At 34.9% G+C, this 11,136-nt stretch overlaps 1 protein-coding gene and 1 pseudogene across 3 annotated transcripts; one reads left to right on the top strand and one right to left on the bottom strand.

Moving 5' to 3' along the window:
* Positions 1-273: 273 nt before the first annotated feature.
* LOC123881489 (ABC transporter C family member 3-like) lies at positions 274-7,502 on the top strand. Of its 3 annotated transcripts, XM_045930187.1 has the most exons (11): positions 274-551; positions 1,556-3,366; positions 3,951-4,037; positions 4,123-4,752; positions 4,859-5,023; positions 5,159-5,453; positions 5,560-5,777; positions 6,012-6,317; positions 6,435-6,498; positions 6,681-6,920; positions 7,009-7,502. In XM_045930187.1, the coding sequence occupies exons 1-11, from the start codon at positions 476-478 to the stop codon at positions 7,131-7,133; spliced, it is 4,017 nt and encodes a 1,338-aa protein (XP_045786143.1). In that variant the 5' UTR covers positions 274-475; the 3' UTR covers positions 7,134-7,502. The 3 variants fall into 3 exon arrangements, 2 of the variants coding, with proteins under 2 accessions (XP_045786143.1, XP_045786142.1); XR_006799479.1 differs by lacking the exons at positions 274-551; positions 7,009-7,502 and having other exon boundaries at positions 874-3,366; positions 6,012-6,102; positions 6,240-6,317; positions 6,681-6,758; XM_045930186.1 differs by lacking the exon at positions 274-551 and having other exon boundaries at positions 879-3,366.
* A 1,536-nt stretch (positions 7,503-9,038) lies between these two features.
* LOC123922879 lies at positions 9,039-10,695 on the bottom strand (annotated as a pseudogene).
* Positions 10,696-11,136: the final 441 nt, after the last annotated feature.

Here is an 11,136-nt window from a genome sequence, read left to right on the forward strand (position 1 = left end):
CTGTGGTCATCCCTGTCCGCCTGCTAAATTCAGCAAATTGGTATTTTTTCGGCCTTAAATGAATGTTTGTAAATTACCATTTATGTTGTTTTTTCATTCCTAATGAAGCTGTTTTTGGAAACTATTTGTGTTTGTCTTTGCAGTAGCAGGAATACTTTTTTTTGGCTTTTTTGGTCCTTATTCGCGGTTACTTAGATTCATATAATTTTAGCAGTAAGATATGCAAGTTAAATTACCATTGTGGAATAAACCTCATTAACTTTAAAGCATGTGTGCAGATATAACGATATCGATCCAAGCATGAATGTTGGTCTGTTACTGCTGTTTCAGATTCAAGTAAAAAAGTAAGCTGTGTTTGAAAGCTCGATGGGGAACCACAGTCACGTGCAAATCTAGAGGATCTGAGTTATATCTTCCATAAATTCATTCATGGTGAAATGTCATTGTCTCATTGAGACACAAGAAAAGCACATGGATGGAGATGAAGATTCAAACAACTGCTAAAATGACAACATTCAAAGAATATGCTTTTAGTATATCAATTCTTTCATGTAATATATTAAATTCTACCCTTGCATAGTTTTATATTAACTATAACCTTACTTTATACACACAACACAACATAACCTGTATGTCACATTATTATAAGCCATTTCAATCCCATCTTCTCCATTAATTAATTTTTAGTTTCTGTCTCTTTCTCAGTATCTTAATGTTTTTGTCTCTTTCCACATTTTCTCTTCAACTCTTTTTGACACATTTCTTAGCTTCTTCTTTCAACTAATCCTTCAATTAAATACTCAAATCTTGGTGACCAAGTTAACCTTTGACTCTCTACTTTTTGACTTTTGCAACCTTTATAACCTCAAATATTTCATCTTTCATAATATCCAACTACACCCTTTTCTTCATGGAATCTCAATATAACAAAAAAAAAAATCCAATTTTTATTTTAGTTTCTAATTCATTGTATAATTTATAACTATGTTGTTTGTTTTGTCTTCCACTTCACTCATGAACCTTGCCACTGATTTTCTTCTTAAACCCATTTTCCTTCATGGGTTATCTAGTACCCTTCATATACTTTTTCTTCTTGCGGTTTTAGTGGCATGGCTTTGGAAACATGTCGCTACTTGTGTTGTGAATGAGTATGAGGAGAAATCCAATAATATTTTGTTTAAAGTGACAAAGTTTTGTTCTATTGTTTTTTCTTCTTTCAATTTTGTACTGTTTCTTTTTAATTACTTTTACTGGTATGCAAGTGGTTGGTCAGAAGAAAAACTTGTTACCCTTTTTGATTTAGCTTTAAAAACAGTTTCTTGGTGTCTTATTTGTGTTTGCTTCCATAAAGGATTCTTTTTGTTCTTTAGTTCTGGTCAAATAAAAAGGTTTCCAATCTTCTTCAGAACTTGGTGTGTCTTCTATCTCTTTGTTTCATGTTATTGCTTTGTTGTTGACATTGTTGTTCTGTATGACAATCACATTGAGTTAACTGCTCAATGCTTGGTTTCTGATGTAGTGTCTTTTTGTGTTGGTTTGTTCTTCTGTTATGTAGGGTATTTTGTGAGAAATGAGAGTGAAGAAAGTGACAAAACTATTCAAGAAACTCTTTTGAATGGTGATAATGGTAATGGAAATGTTAATCCCTTAGAGTTAAAAGAGACTAAAGGGAGCGACACTGTTACTCCTTTTTCAAATGCTGGAATTTTGAGCCTTCTCACTTTCACTTGGGTGGGACCCCTTATAGCATTTGGCAATAAGAAAACCTTAGACCTTGAGGATATTCCTCAGCTAGATAGTGGAGATAGTGTGGTTGGAGCTTTTCCAACTTTTAGAGATAAACTTGAAGCTGATTGTGGTGCAGTTAATAGAGTAACTACACTTAAGTTGGTTAAGTCATTGTTAATCTCTGTGTGGAAAGAGATTCTTGTCACTGCTTTTCTTGCATTGTTATACACTTTAGCTTCGTATGTTGGTCCTTATCTTATTGATTCTTTTGTTCAATATCTTGATGGAAGAAGGTTATATGAGAATCAAGGCTATGTGTTGGTTTCTGCATTTTTCATTGCAAAGATTGTAGAATGCGTAACACAAATGCATTGGTACTTTAGGTTGAAGCAAATCGGACTTCGATTCCGAGCACTGCTTGTCACTATGATATATAACAAAGCCTTAACACTTTCATGTCAATCAAGACAATGCCACACTTCTGGAGAAATAATCAATTTCATGACTGTTGATGCTGAAAGAATCGGTGTTTTCAGTTGGTACATACATGATTTGTGGTTAGTAGTTTTGCAAGTTACATTGGCGTTGTTCATTTTGTATAAAAATTTGGGGCTTGCTTCCATTTCTGCTTTTGTTACTACTATCATTGTTATGCTGGCAAATGTTCCCCTGGGATCATTACAAGAGAAGTTTCAAAATAAGTTGATGGAGTCAAAGGATACAAGAATGAAGACAACATCTGAAGTTTTAAGGAACATGAGGATCCTCAAACTACAAGGATGGGAAATGAAGTTTCTATCTAAAATAACTGAGCTTAGGGATGCCGAACAAGGGTGGTTGAAAAAGTTTCTTTATACTTCAGCCTTGACTACATTTGTCTTTTGGGGTGCACCTACATTGGTATCAGTGGTTACTTTTGGTACTTGTATGCTTATAGGGATCCCACTTGAATCAGGGAAGATTCTTTCAGCACTTGCAACAATCAGGATACTTCAAGAGCCTATTTATCATCTTCCAGATTTTATTTCAATGATAGCACAGACTAAAGTTTCTCTCGATAGGATCTCTTCGTTCCTTCGTCTCGATGACTTGCAATCAGATGTTGTTGAAAAGCTTCCTCCCGGAAGTTCTGATACCGCCATTGAAGTGGTTGATGGGAATTTTTCTTGGGATTTATCTTCAGCTAATCCAACTTTGCAGAACATAAATCTCAGAGTTTTTCAAGGCATGAAGGTTGCTGTTTGTGGTACAGTTGGATCAGGCAAGTCTACTTTACTTTCTTGTGTATTGGGAGAAGTACCAAAGATATCTGGCTTCCTTAAGGTTTGTGGAACAAAGGCTTATGTTGCTCAATCACCATGGATTCAAAGTGGCAAGATAGAGGAGAATATATTGTTTGGTGAACTCATGGTTAGGGAAAGGTATGAGAAGGTACTTGAAGCATGTTCCTTAAAGAAGGATCTGGAAATCTTGTCATTTGGTGATCAGACGGTTATAGGCGAACGTGGGATAAATTTGAGTGGTGGACAGAAACAAAGAATACAAATTGCTCGCGCTCTTTACCAAGATGCTGATATCTATCTATTTGATGATCCTTTTAGTGCTGTGGATGCTCATACAGGATCTCACCTTTTCAAGGTAACTCACTTTCTGTGTTTTGTTTATAATGTAGTGTATTATTAACTTGATTATTTTACTTTTTGTGCATACTAAACATTAGTTATCAGTATCTTACGATTTATGCAAGTCATATCTTGATTCAATACTTAATTGAACTCATATGATGTGAATTTCTAGTGTCTATCTATGTGAACATGATATGCGGATTCACTATGATGAATCCCGATCCATTTAATGAATCACTGCCTAAACTTAGTGTAGCTAAGCACATTTTTTTTTTAGTCAACTTTGTATAACGCACCATTTTTCTTTTATAATTTCATATATGACTTGAATTATTTTGATGTTCATATATGATGTATCAGATTATAATTTTGTTATGTCACTGAATGTCATTTTTATTGGTATTGTATCTTACGATTCATAATAAGAGTTGATTCACAATTGGGGAACGAATGTCTTCTGATTCATGACTCGAATCTCGATTTGATAACCTACAAATAATTCTTAGTTTAACTCTTTTGAAATGTAGTTATTCCAACAGCATGACACTTGTTTAATTATTTTAGTAAGTGAAATTGTTTGTTTTAATTTTGTCACAGGAATGCTTGCTGGGTGTTTTAAGTTCAAAAACAGTTGTTTATGTTACTCATCAAGTGGAGTTCTTACCTACTGCTGACCTTATATTGGTGAGTATTTATCGTAATTCTATTGTCATTAATTTAAAATGATGGATCGGTTTTCTTTTAACCTCTTTTATGGCCCCTGTTATAGGTCATGAAAGATGGAAAAATTACTCAAAGTGGAAAGTATGCCAATCTGCTCAACATTGGGACCGATTTTATGGAACTCATCGGCGCACACAGAGACGCTATGTCTACACTTGAATCATTGGATGGAGGAAAAACATCTAATGAAATAAGTATCTTAGAAAAAGCTGTAAATACTGCCGGCATTCACAAAGAGGTAAACAAAGATGAGCAAAATGGTGATAAAGGAGAACCAAAAGGCCAACTTGTTCAAGAAGAAGAAAGGGAGAAAGGTAAAGTTGGATTTTCAGTCTATTGGAAGTATATCACAACTGCATATGGAGGAGCTCTCGTACCGTTCATATTATTGGCTCAGATTCTTTTTCAAGCTCTTCAAATTGGAAGCAACTATTGGATGGCTTGGGCAACTCCCATCTCAGCCGACGTGGAGGCACCCGTTGAAGGAACAACTCTTATTGAAGTCTATGTTGGTTTGGCCATTGGAAGTTCTTTATGCATTCTTGTTAGAGCACTGTTACTTGTTACAGTCGGTTATAAGACAGCCACTATTCTCTTCAATAAAATGCACCTGTGCATTTTTCGCGCCCCTATGTCATTTTTTGATTCTACTCCAAGTGGACGAATCCTTAATAGAGTATGCCAGTTGTATTCAATCACTATAATTCTTTAAGTATATAATACTTTGTCGCTTCTTTTATTTTTTATTTTTTATCACTTTCTTCCTCTTTCTTGTTTTTCTGGCTTCAACCGACCAAAGTGCAGTGGATACAGACATACCGTATCAAATTGGCTCATTTGCTTTCTCCTTGATCCAGCTTATAGGAATTATAATAGTGATGTCTCAAGTTGCATGGCAAGTTTTCATGGTGTTTGTACCCGTGATTGCCATTAGCATTTGGTATCAGGTATTAATGTATTATTTGGACAATCAACCGTGTCTAAGCTTTGATAATAAGTTGGCACATTTTTTTATTTTGCAAATTTAACTTCATTAGACTTATATGGTGATGCTTAACAACTTTGGAACTTGTAATCTACAGCGATATTATTTGCCATCAGCCCGTGAACTATCACGTTTAAGCGGAGTATGCAAAGCACCGATCATTCAACACTTTGCCGAAACAATATCCGGTACTTCAACCATTAGAAGCTTTGATAAACAGTCAAGATTCCATGAAACAAATATGAAACTGACTGATGGGTATTCTCGGCCAAAGTTCAATATCGCGGCTGCTATGGAATGGCTATGCTTTCGTTTAGATATGTTGTCTTCCTTCACATTTGCCTTTTCCTTGATATTCTTGATATCGATTCCACCTGGAATCATAAATCCAGGTACCTATTTCAAATCTGGGACCATATATCAATCAGAATCTACTTTTTATGTAATGAGGAGTTGAGCTTATTTGTTTCGCTTGTATCTTTTTTCTGATTTTTTAAGGCATTGCTGGTCTAGCCGTTACCTATGGTCTAAATTTAAACATAATGCAAACTTGGGTGATATGGAATTTTTGCAATCTGGAGAACAAAATTATATCGGTAGAAAGGTTACTTCAGTATACGGCCATTTCTAGTGAGCCGTCCCTTATTTCAGAAGAAGAAAATAGACCAGATCCTTCTTGGCCAGCATATGGCGAGGTTGATATACAAAACTTGCAGGTGACGGGACTTTTTCTTCGTGTTGTTGCCTTTTTTATTTTTTTTATTTCATTTTGTGGCCAATTGATTTATGAAACTCATGCTAATTTCTCTTTTCCGAAATGGTTAGAAATTGGCTTCTGAATAGAAAAGGTTCTCTGTAGCATTGTGTACAACATACTCTGTAGCATAATTTTTTTATAAGGTGTTTATGCTCCATTTAACCATTTGTAATGATTTGTGGCCATGATAAAGGTTCGATATGCTCCACATCTTCCACTCGTGTTGCGTGGTCTGACTTGCTCATTTCGTGGAGGAATGAAAACAGGCATCGTTGGTAGAACAGGTAGTGGCAAATCAACTCTTATACAAACACTTTTCCGAATCGTTGAACCTACTGCTGGGAAAGTTATCATTGACAGCATCAACATATCTACAATTGGACTGCATGATTTGAGGTCTAGACTAAGCATTATTCCGCAGGATCCAACAATGTTTGAGGGGACTGTGAGAAGTAATATTGACCCTCTGGAAGAGTACAATGATGAACAAATATGGGAGGTGAGTTGGTGTTCTTTAGTTATTGATAAAAAATGCAAAAACACTGACACTTGGTTCTGTCCAATATATTATCCTTGTAATTGTTCTTCAAATTCTTGTTTACATTCCTTAAAATAGGCCTTGGATAAGTGTCAACTGGGAGATGAAGTTAGAAAGAAAGAAGGAAAGCTCGACTCTTCAGGTTTGTCTTCTAATTTTGTTGAACATAAATACTCCTTCAAAGGTAAATAAGCAAAAAGGTAGATGAATTCGGTCCAAATTTAGACTCTCTGGTACTTTTTTGCTTATATTTAAGTCCAGAAGGAGAATATAGTATTTCTACTCATGAACTTACTGCTAATATGGAAGTTGATGCTTTTGTAGTTAGCGAGAATGGTGAGAATTGGAGCATGGGTCAGAGGCAGTTGGTTTGCCTAGGTAGGGTTCTACTTAAGAAGAGCAAGATTTTGGTGCTTGATGAAGCCACTGCATCAGTTGATACAGCTACAGATAATTTGATTCAGCAAACTCTTAGACTGCATTTCACTGACTCTACAGTCATTACCATTGCGCATCGAATAACTTCTGTTCTTGACAGTGATATGGTTCTACTTCTTAGTCAAGGTTTGGAAGAAAACTGTTATTTTTCATTATACTTTCAATATCTTTTGTTCCTTGGTGTTTCGTTTTCTGATGTTGTGTATTGGTGTAGGAATTATTGAGGAGTATGACTCCCCAACAACATTGCTAGAGGATAAGTCATCATCTTTTGCTAAGCTTGTTGCAGAGTATACCATGAGATCCAACTCCAATTTTGAGAAATCTGTTGATCACTGATTGAAAGAAGTCTACGGTCCGAAATAAAAGCATCTTGATGAATACCAAAATTTTGGGGGAGGGGGAAGTATCTTTTCAATAGGGTTTGTTATTCTTCCATTAATCATGTATGAAAGAAAAATGTAATATATATAATAAGAATAAGGCTTTGAATGTCCAACTTCACCTTTTTTCCAAGGTTGAAGGATTTTGTTAGTGGGAAGAATTTCAAAATCTAATTACTTTAAATGCATTAAGGGTATCATGGTATAGTTACTCACATCATGTGAATAATAGATAATTGCATTAATATTGTTTTGCAATGAATTTGGTCAGTTATTCAAGGGAAATATTATAATTGGAATCCCTTCAAAACCTTTAGTATCGTTATAGCTGAAATTTGCAAAAACTTTGTATTAAATAGACTTTCATAGAACATTAGCGATTTTCGAAAATTCTGATTTGCTAGTAAAATTGTCGATCCTATATGTGCATGCATTCCGAGGTGACTGGAAATTGTCAATAAATCCAACTGAGTGTATAAAATATGGTGTCGGATGTCTGATTGTGTATTCATTATTCATTATTTTTTCACTAATATACCATTATTTATTAATTTCAATCCACTTAACTACTCCACAAACTACGATTAATAAAGATGTTTTAGTAAATGATACTCATTTTACTATTAAAATCAACTCGGCTAATCATTTCCTTAAGAACTGCGCACAACCCAAATGTAACATTTAATCTGAGACAAAGGGAGTTATATTGGCATTTACGAGTTACTGAAACATAGTAACCTTATGGACGATTCCTAAAGTGAAAGCAAGGTTACGAGTTTTCCGGTGCTGGAATAAATCCTTGTTGTTAACAAAATATGAAGCAAAAAAAGGAACATACCATCATTCCATAAGAAGAAATTTTTGCAGCTGATTTTGGTGCTCTGACCCTCACAATCACAGCAGGATGACGTTGCAAAGATTTGAATCACAGACCTCAGCACTGCAGACAAATGACTTACTACTATGATAACATATGAACATGTAATAATTGATTTCAGATAACAAAAGAGTAGTGCATAAGTTGTTGACATCAATGGTAATACTGATAGAAAAGCTTATAGATCAACCAAGCTTCTTCATATAACACATAAAGACTGAAGTTCTTGAGAAAAAAACTTAAAAACTGAACAAAACGAAAAGTAAGAAGTAGTGTCATTTTTTTTTTTTAAAAGGAAGCAGAAATGCCATTAATCAAAATAAGTATGCTCAAAAAAGAAACCTGTACAATAAGTCTAACTATAAAAACAAATAGCAACACAAATTCAATTAAGTATATGAACAAAACAATTCTAATAAAAGCTACATAGTACATATTGTTCCTACGTGCGAAGAGCTTTATTGGTTGTGTGTATCCACAAACCCCTCCTGAAATGAACCCTGAGTAACTGAAAATAGCTCAGCTATGTCCAAACTTTTTCCATGCATAATTAGAAACCAATTGACAAAATTATGATTAACTAGAAAATTATACCCAATTCAATCCACAATTGACAAAATTTAAACTAATATTTCTATCACATTTCAGGCTTGTGTAGTTCATCTGTTCCATTCCAAGTTCTATTGCTCTTTGTGAGAGAGTGGAAATTTCATTGAAATTAATATGTCTACAAAGTTTACTGCGAGGTAAATAGCTTCTTTAGATAAAAAAAGACCACAAATTTAGAAATCCTAACAGAAACAAATGTCCATAATCAAGAAAGTGAGAAGTACTTTATCTAGAAAAGGCAGACATGTTACAAATTAGGAAGACTTTACAATGGAAAACATCAAGATGATGACAGCTTCATGTATTCCAAAAAAAATCATCATTTTATTGAGTACATGGAAGATACAAACAACATAATCAGTTATATCAATTTCTTTATACGAGCTCCTCCAAACACAAATTAGGAAAATGGAAATTCTCTTTGCTAAATTTACTGACCAAAAAGAATGAATTAGGCTTTCTTTGAGTCTATAATATATCCTTCTCTAAACATTAAATCTAAAACAATCAAAATATCATCTAACCTATCTTCTTGTGTTAGACTGTCAATCAGATCCTCAAATGTCTGCTCCTTGGGTTTCAGCTTCCAACTCAGCATGTTTAGCAAATAGCAACCATTCCATACCATGTGTAAGATTTCCTTCTTTACAATAACCCAATTATAATATAATCATGTGCACTAGCAATTGGCTCCAAATGCCTATCGTGCATATCTTTCAACAATCTCTTTGCACCCTCAATGTCTCCCACTTCACAAAGTTTTTTTATGAGAGGAGTAAATGAAGAAACTGATGGTTCTAAACCATGTGCGAGAAGCTCGTGCAACAAATCAGTAGCCTTAACTAGCTCACCTTTCTGGCAAAGGCCATTGATTAGAGAGTTGTAACTGATCAAATCACGAGCAATGCCCTTTCGAGACATTTCATGAAACAAGCTCAGAGCTTCATCAGTCTTTCCATGCAAACACAGACCCGAAATCATTGTTGTGTAACTAACCACACTTTCTGCATAACCTCTACCACACATCTCCTCGTAGAGCTTCCTTGTACTCATTCGGAACAAGTCCTTTATGAATCATCTCAAACCACAACTTCCTGGCCTCACCAAACCACCCTATATCACAAAGACCTTTGTTCACTGTTGTATACATAATATTATCTGGAAAATACCCTCTATCCTTGAGATCATTAAAAACCCTAAATCCCTCAGCATTCAACATCAATACTAGCTAGTAGCTACAGCACCAGATTCAAGCATATGTTCATACAATTTCCAAACCAAATCAGTCCTACCAACTTTCAAACAAGCTAACAAAGACACATTAAAAGTAGACACAGATGGTAAAAATCCAACCTTTTTCAAACTAACAAACACATCAAATGCTTCCTCAACCATTCCACCGTTGCTAAGACATCGAATGTAACACTCCAAAGAAGCATTCTTTGGAATGAAATGAGGATAACCAAGCAATAATTTTGCAGCTTTGCAAGCACCAGCATCAACAAGAGCATCAAAAAGAACATCACATGAAGATTGATCAGGTGAGAAACCACAATGTGAAGTGAGAGCCAATGAAGGAAACGAAGGGAAAGGAATGAATTTTTCTGATGATTGTGATAAAGGAGGAAGAAATTAGGGTTTGAGAAATTGAAAAATGGGTATCGTGATAAAAGGGTATGCTCCCAACATGGTTTAGTTCGAGTAATTGTGCAAATTTCATTGAGAATTTGAGTAAAGTTTTGATCTTTATCACAACCACCTTGTTGGGTTGTTGTTTTTGTTGTGAGATTTCGCAAATACGAGGTTGTTCTTCTTCTCAGTAACATTGTCATCATGGAATTTGTGAATGAAGCTCGAAGGTTGTTGTCGGATTGGGACAAGAAAACGTGAGTGGCACCGAAGTTCTTTATGCATTCTTGTTAGAGCACTGTTACTTGTTACAGTCGGTTATAAGACAGCCACTATTCTCTTCAATAAAATGCACCTGTGCAAATCAAAGATTTTTGCAGTAGGACGTAGCAAAATCTGATCCATTCTCCTCAGACAATTCATCCTGCAAATCAAAGATTTCAGATATCAAAAGCATTGCATGGTTGTTTAAAATCCATCTTTACTTTATGACTGACACAACTCATTCACTACTTTAGATTTGAAAAGATGAGCCCTCTATATGATTATACAACCACATACATTTTAATCATTCACTACTCTATATGATGGCAACATAAGATGGACACAGAAGAAACTGATGCTGCTAGACAACAATGCGATAAAATTCCCAGTTTCTTATCAGAGTAAATCAGCTTAGTTACCTTGGTTGGGGATATGCTCATGAAACACAAATGTTCTTGATAGAGCGTATAACAACGGTTGGTTGCTGATATTTCTTTGAATATTTCAGAAGATCAAACTGGTTGTTTGAAATGAAACCTCATTAAATTCATAGGAAATCCATCTTTGTTTCACATATGAT

This window comes from Trifolium pratense, linkage group LG4 (assembly GCF_020283565.1).
Source record: "Trifolium pratense cultivar HEN17-A07 linkage group LG4, ARS_RC_1.1, whole genome shotgun sequence".
NCBI lineage: Eukaryota > Viridiplantae > Streptophyta > Magnoliopsida > Fabales > Fabaceae > Trifolium > Trifolium pratense.